The following is a 26722-nucleotide window of genomic DNA, read 5'->3' on the forward strand; positions in this document are numbered from 1 at the left end:
ACCATCCAAACTTCCATTTCAGTTCCATGCTCGCCAACATTACCAACTTGTCTTTATCTCACAATGTTGCCACCTGCCTTCAGAAGCCAATTCTTAACCTCCTCCACCCTCAAAACTAGCATCTGGTCTCCAGCCGTCTTCATTCCTCCAAAGTCATGGAGTTCATTGCCGTGCCAAGCGATACTCATACCATTCCTTTTTGGAGGCTCTGTAATCTGGTTTCACCTCTGCCTGCAGCAGAGAGTCCATTGGTTAAAATTCCTTTCTCAATCTCCTCAACCTTCTCCCACCTTAAAACGCTGTTGCCAATTTCACCCTCAAACTGTAACCTACCAATAGGGCACTCCTCTCCTCTGGTTCCACTTATACCTGTTGCAACACCAGCACTGCCTCAAACAGAAACATTTATATATTGCCTTCTAAGACTATGTCCCCCTCCTTCAGGTACCGTTGGCGACAATGGAAATCAATTGGATTGGTCCATGATTACGTTTGGCAAAGTACTGCATAGTTTACCATTGTCTTCTGCAATATGGCTGATCAGGAGATTCTCCCACTCTTATTACCTGCCATCAGGCATATTGGAAGAATTTACAGGCTGATAATCAACCTGTTTGGTTCAAGCCCTGAAGTGGGACTTGAACCCAGAACTTCTGGCCCAGAGGTAGGGATGCTACCACTGCACCACAAGACCTCCTTCCATGATCGCTGGAAACCTAAAAGGGTTTTGCAGCCAACAAAGTATTTTTGAATAACCGTCATTGTTGTAATGTAGGAAACACAGCAGCTAATTTGCACACAAAGGTCCCACAAACAGAATGGCAGTACTGACCAGGTAATTTGTATTCAGTGATGTTTGTTGAGGAATAAATATTGGCCAGAATACCAAGGAAAACTCTCTTGTTCTTCAAAATAGTGAAATGGAATATTTTACATCTACCCAAGTGAACAGATGGGGCCTCAGTTTAATCCTGATCCAAAAGATGACATCTCCAAAAGTGCAGCATTCACTCATTAATACTATGCATTGAGAGCGTTTTAGTCAATTGGAGTTAAGTGCTCAAGTCCTGGAGTAGGACTTGAGCCCAAAATTTTACTCAACAGAGGCAAGAGTGTCACTGAACCAAGTGGAAGGAAACCACAGAAATGCAAGTACTTGTGTGATAAAGGGATCAAACAAGAGAATGACTTCCAATGGATACAATCCTGTGATACGGATAAGGAATAAGAGAAATCTCAACAGGAATGTTACAATGGACAAAAATTGCATTGTGGCAGAGGTTAATTGTTGCCACTTAGAAGACTTATCTGCTGCTGGAACCCTCACTCATACCTTTGTCATCTCTGGTCTCGACTATTCCAACACTCTTAACTGGCCTCCTGCTTTGCACTGTCTGTAAACTGGAGCTCATCCAAAATTCTGCTGCCCCTATCCAAACTCGGACTAAGTCCCATGCACCCATCAATCTCTGTGCTCAATGACCTACAATCCCTGGATTTAAAAAAAATTGTAACCCTGAGTTCAATACCCTCCAAGGCCTCGCTCCTCCTTATTCCTTGGTAGAACCAGTCCCCGGGCAAGGTCTGCCAATTTGTTATGATCCCGGAGGAAATTTTTAACTTCCCAAACAGGACCCCTATTTTGTTATGCTCCGGTGTGGAGGAATGAGCTGGCTCCCCTTCGTTATTCAACCACCTTAGTTGGGTGCAACAAGGTTAATTTAGAAAGGATCTCTTCCCTTTTGGATACCTTTTCCCAGTCCAAATGGATTCATGTTTTAGAAGGAGTCAATTTAACCAGGCTTTCTTGAGTCAAGGAAGGAGCAAGTTTATTAATTACTAAAAACATGAGGAAAGATAACAAAAAGGCAACACATGCAACAGGTCAGAAATGAGAAATTGAGTCCAAAAATAAAAGATAATGAATCAGTCTTTGGCTTGTCCATGAGGCATAGATGGTGAAATGTTGCAGCCGTTGAGTGATCCCGGTAGAGCTGACTTTGGCAGTCTAGTAGTTGATTTGGAGACACTTCGTTCTGCAGGTTAACTGAAGAAGCTGTCCCATTTCCTTTTATTTTTGATTGTGGCTTTGCTGACTTGCCTCCAGCGACAAAGAAAGAGAGAGCCTTTGCCTCCAAGCTGCAAAGGGGTGCCTAGTCAATCTTCTGCTGTGACTCTCACTAGCACATCAGAACTAGAGCAAACAGGTCAGGTCTGCAACTAGCTTTATAACTCACTTTGTCATGTATTCGCCCAGAATCTGTTTTATTTCAACTCAGATCACTTCCACTTTCTGAAATATAACTCAACAGGAGGTGGTTTCTGCTGAGATGTAATAATCAGGCTCCATTAATCTCCTGTGGTTGCAGAGACAAAAGTTCAGTCCTTTGCATTCCTTTCAAGTGTCTCTGTCTGAATTAGGCCTTGACAACTTTTTAGGTGTGACATTCCATGTTCTCTTTGGACTTGTCAGTCAAGTGTAACCCACCTAAAAATTTTGCAGAAAGTGGTTACTTTACGTTCTCAGTCATCTTCTGTTCAGTGTCTTTGCTTGTATATCTTTTTTCAAGACCTTTAAAAAAAGTAAATAAGACAGCTTCTTCAGCTAACCTTGCAGAACCAAGTGTCTCTAAACCAACTACTAAACCGCTAAAGTCAGCTCTACCAGAATCAACCAACTTAATGGCTGAAACATTTCACCATCTATGCCTCATGGACAAGCCAAAGACTGACTCGTATATCTTTTAAAACTTTTTTTTGGACTCAACTTCTCTTTTCTGATCTGTTGTACGTGTTGCATTTTTATTATTTTTTGTGTTTTTAGTAACTAATAAATTTGCTCCTTCTATGGCTCAAGAAAGCCTGGTTAAATTGGCTCCTTCTAAAACAAAATTTTGGGACTGTAATTCACTGTTGTGACAACCTGTAACCTCCAACAGCCGATCATCCACCTAAGATCCTTGTGTTCTTACAATTCCAGCCTCTTGGACATCTTGATTTTTATCGTTCCATCATTGGCAGCCGTGCCTTCAGCTGCCTGGACCCTAAGCTTTGGAATTCACTCCCTAAACCTCTATCTCTCTTCCTTGGTCTGTCTTTGAGATCCTCCTTAAAACCAGCCTCACTGACCAAGCTTTTGGCCACCTATCCTAATATCCCCTTATATGGCTCAGCATCAAATTTTGTTTGAAAGTGCTCCTGGCAATCCTATATTAAAGGTGCTATATGAATGCAAGGTGATGTTGATTCCCAGGAATGAAGGCAGAGATGCGGAGTCCCGCAAACCATTCTAACATTGAAAGTAGCAAGGTGCCCGGGAAGGTTTCTCTCATGAATGGGATTAACGCTCTACTGAGAATATATCTGACCAAACTTCAGCAGGAGGATCTTAAAAAAAGCTGAGAATCAGTCTGTACGCAGGGTTTCCATGATTTAGGAAAGGAATTAGCTATTGCAGGGGTGCGTGGAGGGGCAGGGATTGGTGAAGGGAAGAATGGAACAACTTGCATTTAAATAGTACCTTTAATGAGGTAAAACTTTACAAGGTGCTTCACACAAGTGTTGAGACAAAATTTGACACTGTCACAGGCAGTAGGGTAAAACTAACGTGTCTCACAACAGTCTAAACCAAATATTAGGACAGGACAAAAGTTTGATCAAAGAAGCTTTCAAGGAATGACTTAGAGGAGTGGAGAGAAGCAGAGGGGCTTTGGGAGGGAAATTTTAATCTTAAATTCCAGGCAGCTGAAGGCACAATCGCCAATGGTGTGGTGAAATGGATTGGGGTCCCCAAGTTGGACATAGTTGGAGAAGCTCAGGGAACACTTGAGAATTGCACGGCTGAAGTAGGTTACGGAAATAGGGAGCATGAACCATAGCAGCAGGATCTCCCGAAAGCTGGTCCTTTACTGCGGTCTGACCAATTAGTGATTTTGTGCAAAGTCGATTAGCATTAAAATAAAACTCTGAACAGTGTGTGTGGATTACACGAGTACATTCCCAAACACAGGGCCTAATTAAGCTAGCTTCCTGGGCTTGCACTAGTCAGGCTATCAGGGTCAGGGGTGAGGTTAGAAAACAATGACACAACAGTCCCCACACCACTCTACAGGCTTGCCCACAACCCCATGCGATGTGGACTCTGACTGCAGAGTCAGCCACTGCCCCAAATTCCAGGAGTCACACACAGATTGTGTCCAGCTCTGAAATATTCCTACTCTACACAATATAATCCATTCTGGGGTTAAAACTGACCGGCCAATTCATGGTACCAAAGAATGACTTCTCTATCACAGCAGAAAAACATTGAAACAGAAATAAGTTTGAAATCAGTGATCTGGTTTTACAGATTGCCACAATTTCTCAAGTAATAAAACTGAAATATTTTAAATTACTAAAACTTGTATTTATATATTGCTTTTAATGTAGTAAAACGTCACAAGGTGCTTCTGAGGGGCATAGTAGAACAAAATTTGACACTGAGTGACAGAGAAATTATGACTCAAAAGTTTGATCAAAGATGTGTTAACACCTTCGAGGAAGAGTGAGACAGAGGTAGAGAGGCTGAGAGGTTTAGAGGTGGAGTACCAGAGCTTAGGGCGCATGCAGCTAAACACAAAGTGCTGTCAGACTCTTGACTGGCTCTCCATTTCCCAGGATGAAAGGTCCCAGGCTCAACTGCTGATCAATGCCGAAAGAGGTGACAGCAACCAGACAGCAATAGGAAGGATGGTAAAATTGATTTCAGTACCTTTTGGTTAGAAAGGATCAAATCAGCCAATATCTCCTGCCCAATCACTTTCCTACAGGCAATGCTCAAACTACGAATGTGGACATCAATGAATGAAAGGATCGATCTTGGTCGTGATACTCCCAAAGACGAGTAGCCAGATGGTACACTGTTTCATATCTTTTAATGTCAGTGTAGTGGGAGTAAGGGGTGGACAACAGTCATGGGAGGGAAGGTGGCAGGGGGAGGGGAGGTGGCGGGGGTCAGGGGAAGGAAGCAGTAAGGGGGAGAAAAGGAAAAATTTGCAGGCAGAAAAAGACAGTGAAGAAAAAAAAATTGAAGGTGCACAATTTAAAATTGTAGTTAGTGATTTTCCGCCCTAGATTCCAGAACATCTTGAAGGATTAAGATTAGTATTTGCAGTGAAACTGTATCTTGGTTATTGCTCTCTCGCTGCTTCAAGGCCTGAGCCTCTTAACTGCCCTCTGAAATGGCCAAGCAAGCCACTCAATTCAAGGGCAATTAGGGATGGGCAACAAATGTTGAGCTTGCCTGCAACAGCCCCATCCCATGTTATAATTAATTATTTAATTGAGGGCATTAATAATACTTTAAAATGTTGGGCTTCAAAATTCTAACTCTGCATACCAGTAACACTGGTTCTGCTTGGAAACCTGATCTTGCATTAAAGGGGCTGTGTCTTATTTCTGAAGATCTGCAATTCTGAAGAGCAGCAATTAAATCCTTATCGCAATAATGACATTTTCAGGCAAGGCCAAACAGCTTCTGCAGGCTTGGTACAACCGCAAACTGATTTTCGAATGATAGATTTTTCACATGGGTTTGGCTGACTTCGGACATGAACAGCATGCCTTGCATTCAAGGCAGACATTTCCAACTCAGCCAGCAGTGTGGGAATGATCCCAGGTTGAACACTGGTACACAGAAGGCACTCCTTAAAAGAAAACATTCTTTGATGTTTTAAGTCTGTGCACAATGAGCAAAAGTGGGTGATATAACTACAGCATTGAACAAAGCCCGACTCCCAGGGTAGCACAGTGACAGGTCGCATGGAAACTCCAACACAGCAATCCAACACAAATAAACACAATGAGGGTAAAGAGATTCAGGGAGGAAAATGGGGAAAAGGAACTAAAGTAAGGGGGAGGAAAGAGGTTAAGGTGGAAGGACAGAGATGGACAACAGGGGGAGGAAAATGTGGAAGGGAAGAAATGAAAAAGGGGTAAATGGAAGCAGATCTTGCTGTACAAAAACAGGGAAAGGGAACACTCCAACACATTCAGATTTCTCTCACCAGAATTAAAGCCCAACCCAGAACAAAACTTTATTTTACTATAGTTCTTTGGGTTTGACTTGAAATCAAATACAACAATGACTGGTGTAGTAAAGAGGAAATATAACTCACTGCTGTGCAGGAGGAGAATGAGCCTGAGTCATGTTGTCAGGGCAGTGTTGGGGGGGGTGGGGGTGCTTTACTCTGTAATGAACCATACTAGATGTAACTAAGGGAGTGCACGCCGCTAGCACTGGGTGCCTGAAACCCAGATGTTGCATTCTCAACACCATCATCACCCACACTTTGCTGAGCTCAAAAATGCGCCAAAAAATTGAATGAGGAACTCAAACTGAGAGAACCTTTAGTAGAAATCTACGTTGCAAGGTGCTTTTAATTGGGACCATGTTCCAAGTTGCCCCACAATTAGAAATTTTGATGATGTCTTGCACATGGTCCATCCACAGTAATGACAACCACAATCGATTGGCACCTACTCACTGTCCTAAATAATTGACTGTATGGAGCTCATGCTGTTGCTGTCAGGGCAGGTTTTTGGGATGCAAGGGATGCAGAATAGAGAAAGGAGAAAGACAGCCCTTTAGGAACTGTGAGCAATAAATTTCAAACTGCAAATTAATTGCTTTTATCACATATTGCAGCTCATACTCAAATGTAGTTAGTTTCCATTCAGGAAATCTAGCAAGCACACCTTTGGTGTCACCACCGGCTTTGAGGTCCATGTGTTGGGACTCAAGAGCATGAACCAGTGTTAAATCAATATATAACATCAGCTGGAGTGTTTCCAGGTTGAGACACAGGACGTGCCATTTGCAAACCACATGAGACTACAGCAGTAGGTTGTCATCAGGTTACACCCTTGCTATCCATCACTGGGAGAGAGTACTATTATAGAAACATGCAAAACATTTACCAGAACATTTTTGAATTTTATTGCAGTCATAATGACAGGGAGTATGGCCTGAATGACAATTGGGAAATGGCCTGTGCAGGAAGAGAGCTGGGGTACCACGACAGCACAATACCTAAGATGATATCCCTCTGCCTGTCTGCTCAAACTAGGATATTAACTTTTATTCAGCACATTGTCAATTCACTCTGATTCTTTCCACCCACCAACAGAATCAGATATGGTTAGTCGCTTTCCTTGGAAAGGTCGTTCATTTGGAAGGCGTCAGCCATGGCTCAGCTAGTAGCTCTCCTACCTGAGGCAGAAGGTCGAAGTAGTCGTGCGTTCAGCTTCCCAGACCCCAGACTTTGGAGTTCCCTCCCTAAATTTCTACCTCTTTACACTTTGCTCTGCTCTCCTCCTTTTAAGATACACCTTAAAACCAAATTTTTGACCAAGCTTTTGATCATAAGAATATAAGAACATAAGAAATAGGAGTAAAAATAGGCCCCTTGAGTCTTGCCATTCAATAGGATCCTGACTGATCTGATCTCGAACTCAACCTCAGTTTTGCTGCCTGTTCTCCATACCCCGTGGCTGCACTGCCCTATAGTTCAAAATTTCTCTATCAGCTTTCAATATATTTGATGATTCAGCCTCTACTATTCTCTGGGGTAGAGAATTCCAAAGACTAACGACCCTCAAAAGAAACTCTCTCTCATTTCCATCATAAGTGGGAGACCTCTTATTTTAAAACAAGGAGAAACAGTATCTCAAGCCCCCTCAGAATCTTATATGTTTCAAAAAGATCATCTCTCATTCTTCTAAACTCCAATGAGTAGAGGACCAACCATTTTTTTTAAACATTCTTTGATAGGATGTGGATGGCACTTAGCTGGGCCAGCATTTGTTGCCCAACCCTAATTACCCTCAAGATGGTGGTAGTGAGCCACCACCTTGAACTGCTGCAGTCCACATGGTGTAGGTACACCCACAGTGCTGTTGAGGCGGCTCAACCTTTCCTCATAAGACAACAGTTTCGTCCTCAGGAATCAACATAGTGAACCTTGTCTGAACTATCTGCAATGCTAGTATATCCCTCCTGCAATAAGGAGACCAAATCTATGCGCAGTAGTGTAAGTGTGATCTAACCAACACCTTCTACAGTTGTAGCAAGACTTCCCTACAGATGAGATTTTACATTGAGGCTGCATCGGCCCTCACAGGGGGACGTAAAGGTCCCATGGTATGATTCGAAGAACGGGTGAGCTCTTCCTGGTATCCTGGCCAATACAAATGCTGGCTTCACTAAATGACGGGATAAATTCTATCCTTAAACTTGAACATACAAGACGCATTGTTCCAAATGTCATGCAGCCCAGTCCTCTCTTGCACATAGTCACTATTCGACCATCAGCCACAGTCCTAGACAAATAACTGGCTGCACATCGCCCATGGACATCAACTAGAAGGCCCTACTTCACATTTCCAAATCCTTCCATCCTCTTGTCCTACCTTCTTGGGAGTGATCTTCTCCAACACAAACTGAAATCTCAAGACTTTACTGTCACATCTCTGGATTGCTGCTTGTGCAGAAACACAAGTTGTTACTGGTATTGTCTCCCTCTTCCTTTACTTGGTCAGAAGTCAATCCTCCAGTAATGACATTGTCCTTTTTTGGAACACAAAGCCATGATTCTCTCCTACCGGCTCCATTCCTTCCTTCAAAGCCTTAATTTCTCACTTCAACTGTGCTTCCACCTCCAATTTGTCGCATCCTCCTCCCCAAAAGCACTATGAAAGGCAGTCAGAACAGTGCAAATGATTGCTGACATTGTCTAGAATGCTGTTCCAACAAGTTGAATAAGTGTAAAACCAAGCTTGGCTGTATGTGCACTTTTTTGACACAGCTTCAGAATGCTAGAAAGAGCTTGCAGTTATGTAGCATTTAGTACGTCCTCAGGAATGCCAAGGCCCTTTCACAGCCAATGAATTACTTTTGAAGTGCAGTCACTGTAACATTAGCAAAGGCAGAAGTGAATTTGCATACAGCAAGACAAACAGCAGTGTAAACAGATAATTGACCTATTTTAAAAACAAAAAACTGCGGATGCTGGAAATCCAAAACAAAAACAGAATTACCTGGAAAAACTCAGCAGGTCTGGCAGCATCGGCGGAGAAGAAAAGAGTTTGGCTCTTTTCTTTTCCGCCGATGCTGCATTGACCTATTTTGTCTGTTCTATTCTGCAAAGCCTGTTGGTGAACGATGATACTGGAGCCAATTTTTACTCAATCTTACATTTATTTATAAAGTGAAACATTACAACCATACACCTAACTCAACCATATCAGTTTCAGTAAGTGTCTCTTTGCACGTGCTCAAGAGAAACCCAATTAATGCCCTCCACCTGCATATTATTAAACACAACTGACATACAATTAATAATGTGATTAAAGAGGGAGAGCTTCTCACTTTTCTTCATCAAGTGCCATGTGTCATCCACCTGAACAGGTTTAATTCTTCATTTCAGAGACAGCACTGCAGAAATTGTAGCACTCCTCAGTACCAAACAAGAGTATTCACCTGGATTATGCCTTCACTGGGGCTTGAAACCATGACCTTCTAATTTAGAGGTTAAGAGTGCTACCAAATGAACCAAGCTGACAAGGTTTGAACTCAGTATTTGCAAAATTATGGGGGCCCTAAACCCGAGATAGTATTTACTGGCGACACTATCACTTCCATAACATTTTACCCATACCTCAAGATATCAAAACTTTTTTTTGCCTTCACAGGAACATGAAGTAGTATATATTGTGGAATTTTGAAGGCAGCTTATAAAGTTGAAGTTGATGGTCCATGATTGATACTTAACCTCTTGCTTATAATCAGTGCACCAACAATTGTAATGGCAAGCATGACTGATGCAGAATAAGCTACAATTTCTTCACTTGGTTCATAAAACTACTTGCATTAGAAACTGGGGTGCATGTGGCACGTAAAAGGGAGTGTAATTTTAATTGGTAAAGCATAAATAATATTAATAATCAATGTCAGGACAAAGCAAGTTCTTTAGTTGGTTTGGAATATATTTCTATACATGTGGAAGACGTATAAAAATGCAAATTGTTTGGGTATTGTGTATACTCTCATTGCCACTGGCCCCAAAGCAATTTAAACTTGTATAAAGCCATAGCTAGACCACACTTGGGAGTATCAAATACCGTTGTGGTCATCATAATAATAAAAAGGATAGATGGACTGAAGAAGGTGCAGAAAAGACTTACAGGAATGACACCAGAACTACATGGCTACACCAATCAGGAAGGGATGAACAGGCTGGATCTCTGCTCTCAGGGCAAAATATAGGCAATCAATATAGTCACCAAGAAATAAAATAGGGGATTCAGAATAAACTTCTTTAAACAGAGAGTGGTGAGAATGTGCAACTCACTATCATAGGGAGCAATGAAGGTCAATAATATAGATACGTTAAAGGGGAGGCTAGATAAGCATGAGTGAGAAAGGAATAGAGGGTTATGCTGAGAGCTTGATGAGGAAGGATGGGAGGAGTATAAATGGTGACAAGGACTGGTTGGGTCAAATGGTCCAGTTCTGTGCTGCATATTATGTGATTCTATGTAATAAGCACAATAGCTCAGTTAATGATTACATTGGTCCCACTAGTAGATCAGAACTGTACAGGCCTGGACAGTATAACCTAGCTGATCTGAACTAGGGCAGAGGGAGATAGAGAGAAAGATAGAGAGGTGCTGCAGTTGCTCCCAAAAACATCCAGGCGAGACAGGGGCTAGATTGCCTGTTCAGAAACACGTGTGAGTGAATGTGGGGCAAGAACAAAATGAACCTTGGCTTTCCTTGATGAAGCACTCTGAAGACATTCACTCATTGTCTCCAGGTTTACCCGATCAGTTGGACAAGGTAATGTATGGCAGACACTGCCCAAGCAACCTCTCTCAACAATGGCAGCAGCTTCACCAGTTGAAGAGAAAGAATTAGAAGGATTTGAACAAAAATAACCTTTTCCTCCTGAGACACATTTGGACACCAGCTCACTGTGCAGGCCTGGTGCAAAAGGGACAACTCCCCCATCCTAAACTCCGAAGTGAAGCTAGTTTGCAGTGGGGGAGGAGCTTATCTAGATACGAGCATAAGAAAGAGGAGCAGAAGGCCATATAATCTGCCTAGCCTTCTCTGTTATTCAATATGATCATGGCTGACCCTGAGCTTCAACTCCACTTTCCTATCCACTCCCAAAATTTCTCGATTCTGAGACCAAAAATCTGTCTCTCTCAGCCTTAAACGTATTCAATGATGGTGCATCCACAAACCTCTGGGTTAGAGAATTCCAAAGAGTCACAGCCATTTGAGTGCCTCACTCCAGACCAAGAAAGGTTGTAGAAAGATGAAGAAAAAAGGGAGAGTCATCACTAGTACAGGCTTCAAAACACATTGATCAATCCAGCCATTTTGTTCATGACACAAACTGACCAGAGAGGAGGAGGGAATAAAAGAAACATCATAAAAATAGCACAGACGTCATCTAGCATTTTAAATAACTCATTGAAAATGCTGATTTTGTTATTGAAGTCGAGCTGCCTTAACCGAGCACTCCTGCCTAATGCTGTTTTCAATCTGTGAGCCTCTTAAAAATCAATCCATTACAACTTAAATTTATATAGCATCTTTAATGTAGCAAAACCTCCCAAGGCACTTCACAGGAACATTATCAAACAAAATTTGACACTGAGCCACAAAGTTATTAGGACAATTGATCAAAATCTTGGTCAAGTTTCAATGCGTTTCAAAGTTTTAAGGAACATCTTAGAGGAGGAAAGGAAGGTACAGAGGCAAGAGGTTTAGGGAGGGAACCCCACAGCTTAAGACTCAGGTGGCTGTACCTTCAGATTTAACAATAATGGAGCTAAGAAAATCAGGGAAGCACAAGTGGCCTAAATTGGAGGAGGACAAAATTCTTTGAGACCTGAAGGAGGCTAAGCAGATAACAAAGGGTGAGGCCATGAGGGATTTTGTAGCTCATCACAAGACCCAAAACAAAATATTTGTGCTGCACAAAGTTACATGTCCAATACTCCCCATATCCCTATGTGGAGTTCTCTGAAGTGACAATGAGGGGGGAACATAGCTGTTACATTATGAATCCATGGTCCATTTACAATCTCATGCTACAATTAACATAGCCACCAAAGGTTTGCACATTGTAAAAATATTTTAAAAATGAACACAATTTCACACATTAGAGAAGAAACTCCTACATAACAATCAAACTGGCAGCATCATTTCAAGTCCAACCAGAAACTAAAAGGAGAATCATCAGACATTTAACATAGCCCAAACTCAACCAGAAACCCCTCAAGCACTACACCAAATTCTTCAAAAAGTTTTGAAACTACGGCCAGGATCTGTTGTGAAATGTGCCAAGCTTAAGCAAAAAGAGTGGCTGACACAAATGTCACATTTTTAAATCCAAGATTGGGTCCTGCCCTTGAGGACTGAAATAAGGAAAGTAAAATGTGAGATTGTCTCAAAGTAGCAGACACACCAGAAGATGAAATTAAATAAGCTTACTTTCATTCTGAGATACCAGGTTCCTAACACACGACGTACAAAACATGTAAAAAACCGAGGCAGTATTCCACTGGTCGGATTGGTGTCTTTGGCTCTTGTGTTTCAAGTCAGCTGCCGTTCAAGGCTAAGTGAAACTGTGGTGGGCGTAGGCTTGACTCAGTGGTGATTACGTAGAAGAGGAGGAGGAGATGTTCCTCACTAATTAATCACAAATACAGCCCGAGCTTTAAAGGTGGTGGAGGAGAGCAAGTGTTTTACAATTTAAAGCGATATTGCAGCCAATGTCAAAATAACTGGCAGTATTTAAAAAATGCTTTGAAGCTTCCTCTTTTTAAGAAAACAGGGACTCTTGAAAACAATGGGGTTAGTATGAACACATGGGTGGGACCAGGGCAAAACAAAGTATCGGAAATATAAACACCGAAACCCTGGCTGGAGGCTGACCTGAACTGCAATTAGGAACAAAAGCATTTCACTGGCTACACTGACCAGATAGGTTGAATGATTATATGTAGGATTAGCAACTTAACTTCTTTCTTAAAAGCAAAACACTGTGGATGCTGGAAATCTGAAATAAAAAAAAATGCTGGTCTGGCAGCATCTATGGAGATATCCAATATGACTTTGCATTCCAATGAAGCTAACAGCACTTCTCTCCGGATGACCTTATGTTGGCTTATATATAAAGCCACTAGCATTTGTGAGCTTATTATGGATGATCACATTGACTTTAAGACCTTGATGGAGACAAGGCTGAGGGCTGATGACACCTTTCCCTTTCATGAAGCTTCCCTGGTTGACTATATTTTCCAACACTTGCAATTGTTGCAGTGGTGCAGCCCTTATCTTTAAATCACACCTTAGCCTGGCAACTTTGCTTTTGAGCATCTCATTGTTTGACCCTTCACACTGCTCATTTAAAATCCTTGATCTGTATTGCAGACCCAAATATCACTCCAAGTTTTTCATCGAGATATCTTCTCTGCTTTCCTCCTTCAGCCTCTGCAATGAAAGACTTCTCACCCTTGTGATTTAACTTCTTTCAACCCTTGCACTCTTTCCCTAATTTACTCTCCTTCCATATATAAAATCTCCTGCCCATACACACAGCTATCACCTCAATCTTGTCATCACTACTTCCATCAATATCATCAAGCAATCTCTGATCATTTACATATAATGCTGTATTCCCTCCCAAATACACTTCTTTCTGTGCCTGTCTCTAGAAAAATCCCTCCTTCAAATTAATTACCACTGTACGTTCAATTTCCCAACTATCTGGCCTTTGGCCTAAAATTCATCATGACGTTTCTGCAACTAGTATACCTCTCATTTTCCTTCCCATATGATTTAGCAATGCAGATTTGAACTCTTTGGTGAACAACTGGATTAACCCTTCACACCATATCTGGCTGGGCTACTCACAGCACTTTCGCATTATGCTCTCCATCGCTAAGACTGTTCACTATTCAAAGATCATCCAGAAATGTACAGCTAATCCTTGGCTTCTCTTACCATAAACCATCCTCTTAAATCACCCTCTCCTGCATCTTTCGCTCTGACCTCTGACAATAAGCGTGAAAGGCTCATGGATATTTTCAATCACAAAAATGCTTCCCTCCCTGCCCCTAGTCCCTTGGGGCAAACTTCCCCAAGTGTTTTCTGCTGCCCTAGCCCTAGCCCTGAGCTCAAGTCTTTCTCTTGATACAATCTCATCTCCTACAATATTCTCTCCGACCTCATCTTATCCACGAGACACACCCTCCTGCTCACTCGATCCTCTTGCAACCAAACTGCTGACCACTCATCTTGCCTTCCTGGGCCCAATGTGAGTTAATGCTGTTAACTGTCCCCTCTCAAGGTACTGTTCGCCCCTTCAAATCTGCTATCATCCCTCTCCTTGCGAAGTACCACCCCATCTCCAACCACCTTTTCCTCTCCAAAGTCTGAACACATTGCCACATCTCAAATCCATGCCCATCTCTTCCACAGTTCTATGTTTGAATCCCTTCAATCAGGTTTCCGCTGGGTCACAGTACCGAAAAGTCCTTGGTCAAGGTTGCAAATGATATTCTTTGCCACTGTGATAAACTGACCAATTTGCAGCCTTTGACACAGCTAACTACATTGTTCTCCAACGCTTCACAGTCATCCTGCTGGGTGAAACTTCCCAAGTTTGGTTCCATTCTTATCTATTCATCATAGCCAGAGTATCAACTGCAATGGCTTCTTCTTCCACTCCCACACTGTCACCTCTGGAGCATCCCCCCCACCCCTCGCCTCAACACCAGAGGATCTATCCTTGACCCCCTGCTCTTTCTCATCCATGCTTGAACGTTATCATCCAAAAGCTGAACATCAGGTTCCACATTTATACTGTTATACTGAGGACACTCAGCTCTATTGCACTACCACCTCTTTGGACCTAGCCACTATCTGATTCGTCACACTGCTAGTACTCATCCATGATTGGATGAGTACAAATTTCCTCCAGCAAATAGAGGGAAGTCTGAAGCCATCGTATTTGGCTCTCACTACAAATTCCATTTCCTGACCACCCTTTCCATCCCTAGCAACTGTCTTAATTGAATAAAACCTCTTGGCGTTATGTTTAACCCTGAGAAGAGTTCCCAAAGACTTCTCCCCATCATCAAGACTACCTACTTCTACCTCCATAACATTGCTCAACTCCAACCATGCCTCATGTGCTGCCGAAACCCTCACCCATGCCTTTGCTACCTTCAGACACGATTATTCCAATGCTCTCACATGATTATTCCAATGCTCTCCTTGATAGCCGCCCATCTTCCACCGTACGCAACCCAAAACTCTGCTGTCTACATCTGAACTCATTCCAAATCTTGTTCACCAATCATCCCTGTGCTTGCTGACTTTCATTAGCTCCCAGTCAGACAACATCTCGATTTTAAAGTCCTCATCCTTGTTTACAAATTCTCCATGGCCTCGCCCCTCTCCATCTCCACTGCCTCCCTCTAGTCCTACAAACTTTCTGGATCTTTGTGTTCCTCCAACTGTAGTCTCTTGGGCATCCCCGACTTCCATCACTTCACCCTTGGCAGCTGTGCCTTCAGTTGGCAAGACCCTAAGCTCTGGAATTTGCTCTCTAGCTCCCTTCTTTTAAGATGTTTCTTAAAACCTTTCCCTTTGATCAAGCTTTAGGTCAGCTGTACTTCTGCGGCTCAGTGTCTATTGATATCGCGTTTGTTAAGCACCTCAGGATGTTTTACCATGTTAAGTGATTGATATCTATAGAAGTTGTCTTCCTGCTAAAATCCACAAAATTGCAAGCTCAGCCAGTACCATCATTAAACTTTTTATTTGAAACAAGTTCTGTACGTTGGTAACTTCCCCAACCAATGATTAGGTGTGGTACCCGGTGAGGCATTGACCCTGTGCAATGTGACAGGCTGTACTGAATCAAACTGGTCTCAGCTAGACTGGCAGCTCAGAGCATTGGAATTAGACAGCATCTCTGAGCTAGAAAAATGCACAAGACAATCTCCTGATCACTTAAAAAGCCTGCAAAATTTTCTTTTTAGGAACAGGTAATGGTCATTGAACCCAAGAATCTGTCATTTTTTTGGCTGGGGAGAATTCCATAATTTCTCTCAAAACTGGACTCTCTCTCCCTCTGTCACATGCACTGAGTGCTGAATCCTACCCTGCTTCTCGTTTGCTGAATTAAAACCAACACAGCTTCAGTAAGTTACGTGATCTATGTTAAGTAGTTTCAATGGCACTTCTACTCATCTCAATTATTCAGCACTGCAACTTGAAAGCTTTGTTCCTTTTGAATAGGGTATGTGAGTTTAAAAGCTTTCATATTCCCATGTCCTTTAATATGCTTGTATCCCTTAATTAAGGGTGTTTGAAGCAGAGTTTCCATGGTAGCCAGAAATAAGGTGTTATTAAGGTCCGATTTTGAGTTTTTTTTTTAAATGCACATCTAAGCAGGGGAGAAGCTTTAAATGGTGGAATCAACTTTTATAAGACCCTAAGATTTAAAACAGACATGTTGTTTTATGAGGCAATTGGTCCATTTTGGCAATGGATGGTAAAACAAGTAGCAGGAGGCAGCTGTCTGACTTTAAGGGACTGTACCACTGACCTTATGTCCATCAGGACGAGAGAATAGCACAGCGAGGAAGGAAAATGAGGAGAATGAGGAAAACAAATTCCTGAATAGTTACCAGAAGATGAGAAGTAGGCTAGGGAAGAAATTCCCTTTTTGAGGCCAGAAACCGAAACAAGGCATGCCTGAAACAGCTGGTGCTCTAGATGTTGTTAATTATTGTCTTTGTATTCAACCCCTATGGTAATGATCAGTTAAGTACTATTTTCCAGATATGAGTGACTGTGATAATCAGGGAAGGTGCATGTGGTGGGTACCTGTGTTTCAATTACATCGCTACTGCATCTCAGAAACTAGCTGCCTTACTGCTCATGAGCTCAATTTCCACTAGTTCAGTAGAACTGTGCATAAAGTAGTATTTTTTAAGTATAAGGCCCATAAGACAAGAGCAACCAAAGCCCAGCATCTACGAGGGAGACATGGCAGCATGGGAACATCTCACCCACTCAATTCAGTGGCAGCCATGTAATTTTTACTTCTTCCACAAGCTTGGTGAGTGCTAAGCTTTTAATTAAGGGAAAAATCAAGAAGCTAGAGCCTATACAGATCAACAAAACTTGCATTTATAAAGCATATTTAGCATAGTAAAATGTCTTAAGGCAGTTTAGAGGAGCATTGGCAAACAAAATTTGAACACTGAGCCACATGTGACATCTGGACAGCTTGGTCGACGAAAAAGATTTTAAGGAGCATCTTAAGGAGGAGACAGAGGTAGAAAGGTGGAAAGGTTTAAGGAATGAATTCCAGAGCCTAGGGTTGAGACAGCTGAATACACAGATGTCAATGGCGGAGCAACGAAAAGTGAGGAAGTGCAAGAGGCCAGAATTGAAGAAGTGCAGAGATCTTGGAGGGCTGTCAGAATGTAGATCAGCAAATACAGGGGCATAGGGTGAACAGATGGAGTTAGGACACGGGCACTAAAGAGTTAATCATACAGAATGCAATGTTTATTTGTGGAACACTGATAGGCTTGGCACACCATCAAGGCCAACACAACAACTGCAGCTTTAAAGAATAAGTCTCAAATGTATAAAACATGAGTCAAAATATTTACAATTGAATTAATCTCTGGAGCAAATTAAAAATAAATACCAAAGAAGAGAAAATTCAAAGATAGCACCTTATCAATTCCTTAAGACGTCCCAAGCGCTTCATACACAAGGGAACATTTTCCAAGTGCAGATATCCAAGTTGCACACAGCAATATGCAATAAACAGTAAAGGAATAAATGACTAATTAATCTGTTGAAGTAAAATTTGCATTCTTTTTCCAAATCCCTCCATGGCCACCATCCACTGAGACAACTGTGCTCCTCCAATTCTGGCCTCTTCCATGTCTCCAATTTTAATGTTGATTTCATAGCCTGAGCCTTCCACTGCTATGTCCCAAAGCTCTGGAATTCACTCACTAAACCTTTGCACCTCTCTATCCTCCTTCAAGATGCTCCTTATAATCTTCCTCCCTCGACCAAGCTTTTGGCCATCGGCCCTAGCACCTATATGTCTGAATGTCAAATTTTGTTTGCTATTGCTCCTATGAAGCACAATGAGACATTTTACGACATTAAAGGCGCGATATAAATAAGCAGCTGTTGCACTAGAACTGAGAGTTTCTACCTCAGGAAAGGTTGAACAGGCAGGTTCACTTTTCTTTCAAAGAGAGAAGGCTGAATAGAGATCTTCGAAATGATGAAAAATTTTGATACAGTAAAAAGAGTATATCTTAAAAGCGCTACATACAAATTCAAGTTATTGCTGCTGAAATCAGTTGAGGACAAATTTTGAGTTAATGGAATGTTGGTAGGATATTGGGTTAACCTACTCGCTCTTCTTTGAATAGCGCCATTACATTTTCTAGAATGACCTGAGCCTAAACCACCTTCCGAAAGCTGACACCTCCAGAATGCATTAAGACCAATATGCCTTTCCTCCGATTCCTACCCTGGGTTTACAATGGCTAACTTTGGAAGATTGAACAAGGATGGTCTAGACCCAGTTAGATTTTTTAAAATAAACATGGAGAAAGAAATGGGAAACCAGATTTCTGGGGTCTTGAGCATCCCCGATTTTAATTGCTCCACCGCCAGTGGCTATGCCTTCAGTTGCCGAGGCTCTAAGCTCTGGAATTCCCTCTCTGCCTTTACCTCACCTTTAAGACATTCCTTAAAACCAACCTCTTTGATCAGGTTTTTGGTCATCTGAATTAAGATCAGCTAATGTGGTTCGGTATCATATTTCATTTTATAACATGCACGTGGGATGCTTTGCCACGTTAAGTATTCTCTGTAGTCAGATAGCAACATATAATGAAATAAATTACAGTTACAACAGTGAACATTAATACAGCACCTTTAACATAGTAAATTGTCAAACATGAAAATAATCTTCCAGCTATAACATCCCAGTCCTCTCAAATCCAAAATCACAATTTGTCATTGAATGCATCAAACCTGCTCTTTAACCATGCTTGTACAATGAATAGGAAATAGAGGAATTCAGGAGGGAAGTAAAGCACAGAGATACCCACTTTTATGAGGAGCGTTACCCGAATGTAAAATTGCTTTCAGATGGAGCGAAGGACAGCAACGGTGCTGGCGGCTCCTAACACAGCCAACTGCAGCCTGAAGTAAAGCTGGCATGTGGCAGCAAGAGCTGATAAAAACCTGATTTTTCCAGATGCCCACTTCAAAAATGCAGCAGATTGTGTTGCTAGGGGCTACTGCCACCATTGGTGCTATATCTTGCATTTAAAAAGCATTTTTCATGGCACCCCAAAGAGTTTCACAGCTAATGAATTACTACTCAAGTGCTGCTGTTGTTGCATAGCAGCAATAAAAAGACTTACATTTATATAGCATTTTTCATGACCTCAGCACATATCAAAGCACAGTATTTTCAGGGGAATCGCATTATAATATAGGAAACTGAGCAGCCAATTTGAATATAGCAAACTCCCAAAAATCGCAATATGATAAATGACCAGATAATCTGTTTGAACAATGTTGTTTGAGAGATAAATATTTGCTAGGACATCTGGGAGAGCTTCCCTGCTCCTCGTAAAAAAAAATGCCATGGGATCTTTTACATGCATCTGGAAGGACAGACGAGGCCTCAGTGCAACATCTTATATTTACTTTTTTACTTTTGAGTGTGGCCAAGTTTTTAACCACATGTGCTAATTGGGTTCTGTACCCTGGTGATGAATAGGGAAAAAAGCTGTCATGCTTCAGATCACTCTCCGGTGAGTTCACTGAGTTCCACCTGTAAAGATGAGTGAACATCAGCTGAAAAGAGAATCGGACATGATCTCACTTAAAGTCAAAGAGCCTACCACCACTTGTTATATTGAATCATGTATGAAGAACAGCCACTTGGATGCTTTCTCTGAAAACAATTGGATTGTACTGCAGCACCTAGTGAAAGGGAGATACAACGGAAACAAACCCCAATGACTCCTGAGAAACTTACTGTAGAAGACGACCTACACTCTCTGGATCTCAAAGCCGGGACAAACAACAGTTGAAACACCTTTTTACATTGGGGTATGCACTATGAGATGGGTTAGTGAAGAAGTGCAGCTAGGTAATACTACAGAAAGCAGGTTTCATAAGATTAGGATATATCCCATAATCTCACGTCTTCTCCAAAACAAAAAAAAGCCAAAAAAAAATAGCTGTTCACTGGAATATTTCAAACAACTTGTAACCATGATTATATACTTTTCTGCAAGATGCTGCATGAAGTCCTCGGCTTGCCACTACCATGTAGAAAGGCAGGCAAAAATGGGGGAAGTGGTGAATTGAGAAAAGGCAACATTTGAGCACAAAGCTGTCTATCAACACCTGGTCAGCAATCTCAAACTCCTTCTTGTAATCTGATAATCAAACTTTTAAAAACAAGAACAGCTTTGCTCAGATACCACACAAAAGGTTATCTATTAGTATTTAATGCCTTAACTAGTCCTCAGATCAGGCAAATAACTGCTGCCGAACCAACAGTAGTAGGAACTTGTAAATAAGACGAGAAAAATTTCCTTCCATCTAGTCTGTGACTATGTATAGTTTACTTAAACATAATGACAGATGCCACAGCAAAACTGAAAAATTCAAAGGCAGCCTATATACAAAGTTACGAGCTCGGAAAATATTCCAACTGGCCAGTCTGTGATCAGTCAGAACAGTAAACAAGTTAAAAATGATCACTGACACAAGCTCCCACAGAGTATTATTAAAAATAGAGACGTTTAGGAACTGGAACTTGAGAGTTCCATCTGGTTCTCCTTTATAAGGATAATTCATTTCAGTCCCCAATCTGTTGGGAGCTGCAGTCTTTGGACTGTACTCAGGCTCTAACTGCATCGCAGGAAAGATCCACCGCCCTAAACAAACCAAACACAATCTTATCACAAGTCAGCATAGTCACTATTTCAGGAAGCCTAACATGAAGGTTACATCATGTACAGCATCAATGACTGAAGCCATCGCTGTACTGGATAAAAGAACAGGAAGCATTGGGAGTTCACTGTACTTTGGAACCACCACTTCTCCATTTTATAACTAACCAAATTGTGAGGCACATGTCCATGAAGGCCACGTTTAGTAAACAAAACAGAAGCAGTTGCTTATTGACACTAGGAATTGGGCAAGATAAAGCTACAGGTGAGGAATTGGGCAAGATAAAGCTACAGGTGAGGAATTGGGCAAGATAAAGCTACAGTTGAGGGCAGGGAATGCCAGTCATCCAACTCTAAGTACGTCTCTGATCATGTGAAAACTTCCTAACATATTTGCCAGCAATAAATTGATTCAATGTCAAACATTTACAGCACAACATATCTTTCTCAGTGCGAAATCAGCCTTCCACTTGCATGAACTTGCCACTGAGTCATCATCAAATGACAGTATCTTAAAATACGGACCTTGACAATATTAAAATTTTGACTGAAGGAAGACAACCCAGTTTAGAAATGCCAAAGATTTGTACTTATATTAGCTTTAATCGTGGATCAAAAACCTGAAATTAAAATTTTTGTCTCCTTCAGGATGTAGAAATGCTTCAATCTGAAATGGCTCTGGGCTTGAAGTATATTACAACTCACCGAGTTTACATTGTATAGTGGATTTCGCAGCACTCATGGTAACCGCAAATTGCACATGCACAAGATTGTACATGTACAATTTAAAACAGTGACTTATTTTCTGGCCACAGACATTCCCTGGTGTTGGCAAAGGTTCATATATGTCAACAATGTAAAAAATGTATAGATGTCAACTTGAGCACAGTACAGAGGGAACAAGATGGAGTGCTGATGCTGTTGCCTCTCCTTGCCAACCTGATCAGGGGACTGCAGCTCTTCTAACACCTGTGGGGAGATATTGAGTGGCTATTTGATAACCTAGCTTCAGTCACCAATGTGTGACAGCACAGGGAGGAGAGGCTTGTGAGAATGCTCTGAGTGAGGTCGCATGTACGAAATTTAAACAGAAAACTGCAAAAAATACAGTTTGCACAAAATCTGTCGACTGCCTCTCCTGCTCTGTGCTTGACTGGCATGCCTCCAGATTGTAAAATATCCAGGGGCAGAAATCCCCACCCACTAGATATAGGTCCCAATCAATGTGATTGAGGAGCCTGGGCATTGGAGCATACATTTCAAGCAACAGGGCATTAACTGTTTAAAATTAGCAATCTAACTCCAGAAAGATCTATCTTCTACAATTGGCAATGTGATTAACGGGCATCAAAGATAAGTATAGTTCATCAGCATTTACTACTAGTAGTGAAAGATGAAACTTAAGCTCTGATAAGAGTTGCATCCAAGGCCCTATTCATTTTGTATAATGCTGACCCAAACTAAAATATTAACTGAAATACGATAAATTAGACTGAACATTATTGCTTATGGCCATCATATTATTCAACTCTGCCCCTTTCTTGGCAAGTTCTCACCCACATTGCTCAACCCTAGGGAGCTTTGCTGTTAACTTATCCACAACTCGATTATCTTCTGGGTGAGAAGTTCCATAAAAATAGCATGGACTTTTGCTAGAGGCACAAATAGCAAAATGTAGCCGGAATGCTCTGGGCACTGCATGTTTTGGTGAGGCGATGTTACACTAGTGAGTTTGCTTGGAAGTGAGTGCAAACTTGAATCTAAAACCTCCCTTGATTCAGTGCAAGTGAGCAGCGTACATAATTTTAATTGATTCAAGATTTAATAGATTCATCCTTGGATGAAGGGGTTATCTTATGAGGAAAGGTTGGGCCTATATCTTTTGGAGTTTTGAACAATAAGATGAAACATATAAGATCCTGAGAGGACTTGACAGGGTGGATGTTGAAAGGAGGCTTCCCCTTATGGGAGAGATTAGAACTAGGGGACACAGTTTAAAAATAAGAGGCCTCCAATTTAAGATGGAGATGAGAAGAACTTTTTTCTCAGAGGGTCGTTAGTCTGTGGAATTCTCTTCCCTTGAAAGCAGTGGACGAGGGGTCATTGAATATTTTTAAGGTTGAATTAGATAGATTCTTGACTGACAAGGGAGTCAAAGGGCATAGGGGGTAGAGGGAAAAGGAGAGGCCACAATCAGATCAGTCATGAGCTTATCAAATGGCAGAGCAGGTTCGAGGGGCTGAATGATGTACTCCTATTTCATATGTTCGTATGAGAGTGGAGAGGACTGGGGTCACTGTAAGGAATGAACCATTCTTCATTGATTTAATGCTGTTGGTTTCACATTTTAATTGGATTCAACCAGCTGCTGGTCACTGTCTTCGACGAACAAATTACAGCTGCAGGACAGTACACGCCTGTGTGGCTTCAGTTGCCTGCTGGTCACAGGTGCAAGTGATTAACACTGGATTCATGTGACCTTGGGTACCTACATGATCTGGGGGAAGAAACTGCGCCGAACCATCCCATGGCACCTCCCCCCTCCCCCACCCACACCACTCCCTCAAACCAACCCCCACCCCCTCACCACCAGAATGGGTGCAATCAGCCGAAACTCGCTATTCTCCACTGGAGGCATGGTCAGTTTTTTTGGCCACAGGCTGCTTTGAGGAAATTGATTTTTGAAACAGCATAAAAGATCCCAGATACTGCAACACAAAGTGGCTATAGGTGCAACTCATTTGCACTTAAATTTCAGAAATCTTTAGCACTGCTTCATTTGATTCCATCCAAATTATGCAACTGACTAGGCAGAAATCATACAAAGATTCCAGACCAAAACATTTTTTTGGCCCTTTCAGCCTTGCTACCCCAGATCAATTCTTCCTCCTTCACTTCCCAGAACATTCAAACTTTTTAGAAGCCATTAACAAAGTGTTAATTGTCTGGCTGTAGCAGATTTTAGTATTAGCCTATTCATAGTATTCAAAGTATATTCAGGACAACTGTGCTTATTTTATGGGATGAAATAGGTAAATTACATAATCCTATTAATTTACATTGTAATTCAGGGATTAACAAAAATATGTGCAGTGGGAAAAGACTTTTTCGCCTATCATGATCAGTGCTGCAGAGAGACTTCCTCCTCCCATTCCCTGCCACCGGCTGATAATCAAACTAAGGAACAGTGCATTCCCTCATCGCTCATACAAAGTTTTTCAACACTCAGCATATCTCTAACCGTCACTCTCTTTCAACAGATTAGTGCATCACACAACGTGCCCACTTCACTGTGCTTCAGACAGGACATTGCAAATCTGCTAGAGCAGTGTTAACACATCACAAGCTAGAAATGCAAAGCAGGAAAAGGTGCCTGACACTTACCCACACGGTTTTCCATCCCCAGCTACACGTCTCCGTAACAGTACTGCAAAAGAGAGAATAGTTATCATACAGCAGCTCTGTTAAAGATCGTTCACTGTTATGCAATGCTATCACACTGGGTACTTGATGCTTGATAAATATGAGTTGTGTCAAGTCCAAAGTACTACACTGCACACTATGCACTCAGGTGCTGTATAAATCCAAACCAGTACTCAGTACTTCAATGTTTTTCGGACTTTTATTTAATTCTGCGAAATGTAGGGGATTACTTCACCGTGTTAAATCACATTTAGATTCTATTCAGTCATCCATTTTAGGTTTCTTGCCAGAGTAGATGCCTTGCAGCAAGCTCCACCTGCCGTGACATCATAAAATGCCACTCCAGTGACATCAAGTGTAGATGGTGTCATGGCCAGGCACACATTCCACCAAATCGCTGCTCCAGTCCTTTTTCTTGCTAAAGTTCTACAGCAGCAATTTACCAAAGGAGTGATGTATATCAGCACCTGTCGAGATCCAAAGTTTTATAATATATAAGAATTGTGGTGCACTTCAGTTTTGTAGAACGATTCATCACAGGAGGCCATTCAACCCAATGCACCTGTGATGGCTCTTTGAAGGAGCCGTCCAATCCGTTCCATAACCCCTGCTCTTTTCCTATAACTCTCCAAATGTTTCCTTTCCAAGTACATATCGTTTTGGAAGTTACTACTGAATCAGGTTCCATCGCCCTTACAGGCAGCACACATTCCAGAACATGACTTGTTCCATGAATCTTTTTCCCATTTCACCTCTGCTTCTTTTGCTAATTACCTTAAATGTGTGCCCTCCACTTACTGGTGGTTCTCCTACTGGAAACAGTTCATTTACTCTAACATAACCCTTCATGATTTTGAACGCCTTTATCAAGATTTCTCTCAACCTTCTCTCTCCAACGAATAAAAACCCAACTTTTCTCTTCTCCACATAATTGAAGGCCTGCAACCTTGGCTCACTTCAGTAGATCCTATCTTTCTTTCCAATGGGGATTATGGATTAGGGAAGTGATTTGCTAAAATACAAAACTTTTGAAATCATGACAGCAACTGCCAAATGTCGTCTTGTCTTGACTGCAATCTAGGGCACCTATGGACACTGGTTGAGGGCTGCGAACTAGGATGACCACAATAGCTGAACACCCACAATGTAAACCTCATGCGTGAAGAAAGGTCATTTAGGAAGAATTGAGAAATAGTGAATAAAAGGAAACTGCAATGCAGGGCTTCCTTAATGTGTTAATCACCAGCCTCTAAACTATTGCATATAGTTTGCTGCTATTATTTCAGTCATTTTTCATTCAAAAATATCACATTGCAAATGAGGAGTGCTTGAAATTGCAAGAGCAAAAAATCTCTAGAAAGTGACATCCAGAAAAGAAAGTATCAGTACTTCAGTCATTTGATCAGGGCTGATCAACTGCAGATATCTCTTCTAGAGGGCAAAGTGGAGGGCAGCAGAAACAGGTCAAGGTGTAGTTGGATGACGATGTCACAGAGCAGTGGCAGATGAGTGACAGTGGATTTGTGAAGATGAATCAAGACAGACAAGCAGATGTACCATGACAGCAGATCTCTTGGTAGGAGTAGCTGCAAGCAGGACAGTACAGTAGTTCAATTTAAGCAATTTTAATAAGAGCACATAAGGCAGTTTTATTGTACTACTTCTATTTGGATGAACAATTAATTCAAATTGATAAATATTGCATGAAAGAACAAGTCCACTAATATGTGACAAACTCATCCAAAACTGCATTTAACATTTTGCTACTGATGGCCCTATATATTACACAGATTATATTTCCTTTCACCTAGCAACCCAAAGGATTTTAATGCACACTCTAAAGCAAAGACTTGACAACTGAAAAAGGCATTATTGCACAGCAGGTCAGGTAGCATTAATGGAGAGAAAAATAAAGTTAACATTGCAGGTCGATGACCCTTTGTCAGAATTCCACCATTCGCAGTATTTTGATTTTGTATCAGACCAGGAAAGTTCTAGTCAACTGGCCATGGTTTCCATCACCCTCCCCATCCTCCCCCTCCACAAAGTAGGGGAAACCAAATATACCAGGAGTTCCTTGGGTCTTTCTGGAGAAGCTATTTCAGCAACTATTCTGGCTAAGAATGAGTGCTAATGAAATCTATATTGCAGGCTGCTAACATTTTCCCTCATCCTTCTACGATAGCAGCACTCTCACTGCAAGAGAATC

At 41.6% G+C, this 26722-nt stretch overlaps 1 protein-coding gene across 9 annotated transcripts in view; it reads right to left on the reverse strand.

Moving 5' to 3' along the window:
- Window positions 1-26722, reverse strand: part of phactr4b (phosphatase and actin regulator 4b) — a 188259-nt gene that overhangs the window by 71960 nt on the left and 89577 nt on the right. For 5 of the 9 annotated variants that reach the window (XM_041212747.1, XM_041212741.1, XM_041212739.1 and 2 more), the window contains exon 1: window positions 12545-12673. In XM_041212747.1, coding sequence (XP_041068681.1) covers window positions 12545-12590 — 46 coding nt within the window. In that variant the 5' untranslated portion in view covers window positions 12591-12673. Of the gene's footprint in view, window positions 1-12544; window positions 12674-20028; window positions 20100-24474; window positions 24518-26722 lie in introns of those variants that run through there. The other 4 variants (XM_041212742.1, XM_041212743.1, XM_041212744.1 and 1 more) reach the window with 2 other exon arrangements.

This window comes from Carcharodon carcharias, chromosome 19 (genome assembly GCF_017639515.1).
Source record: "Carcharodon carcharias isolate sCarCar2 chromosome 19, sCarCar2.pri, whole genome shotgun sequence".
Taxonomy (NCBI): domain Eukaryota; kingdom Metazoa; phylum Chordata; class Chondrichthyes; order Lamniformes; family Lamnidae; genus Carcharodon; species Carcharodon carcharias.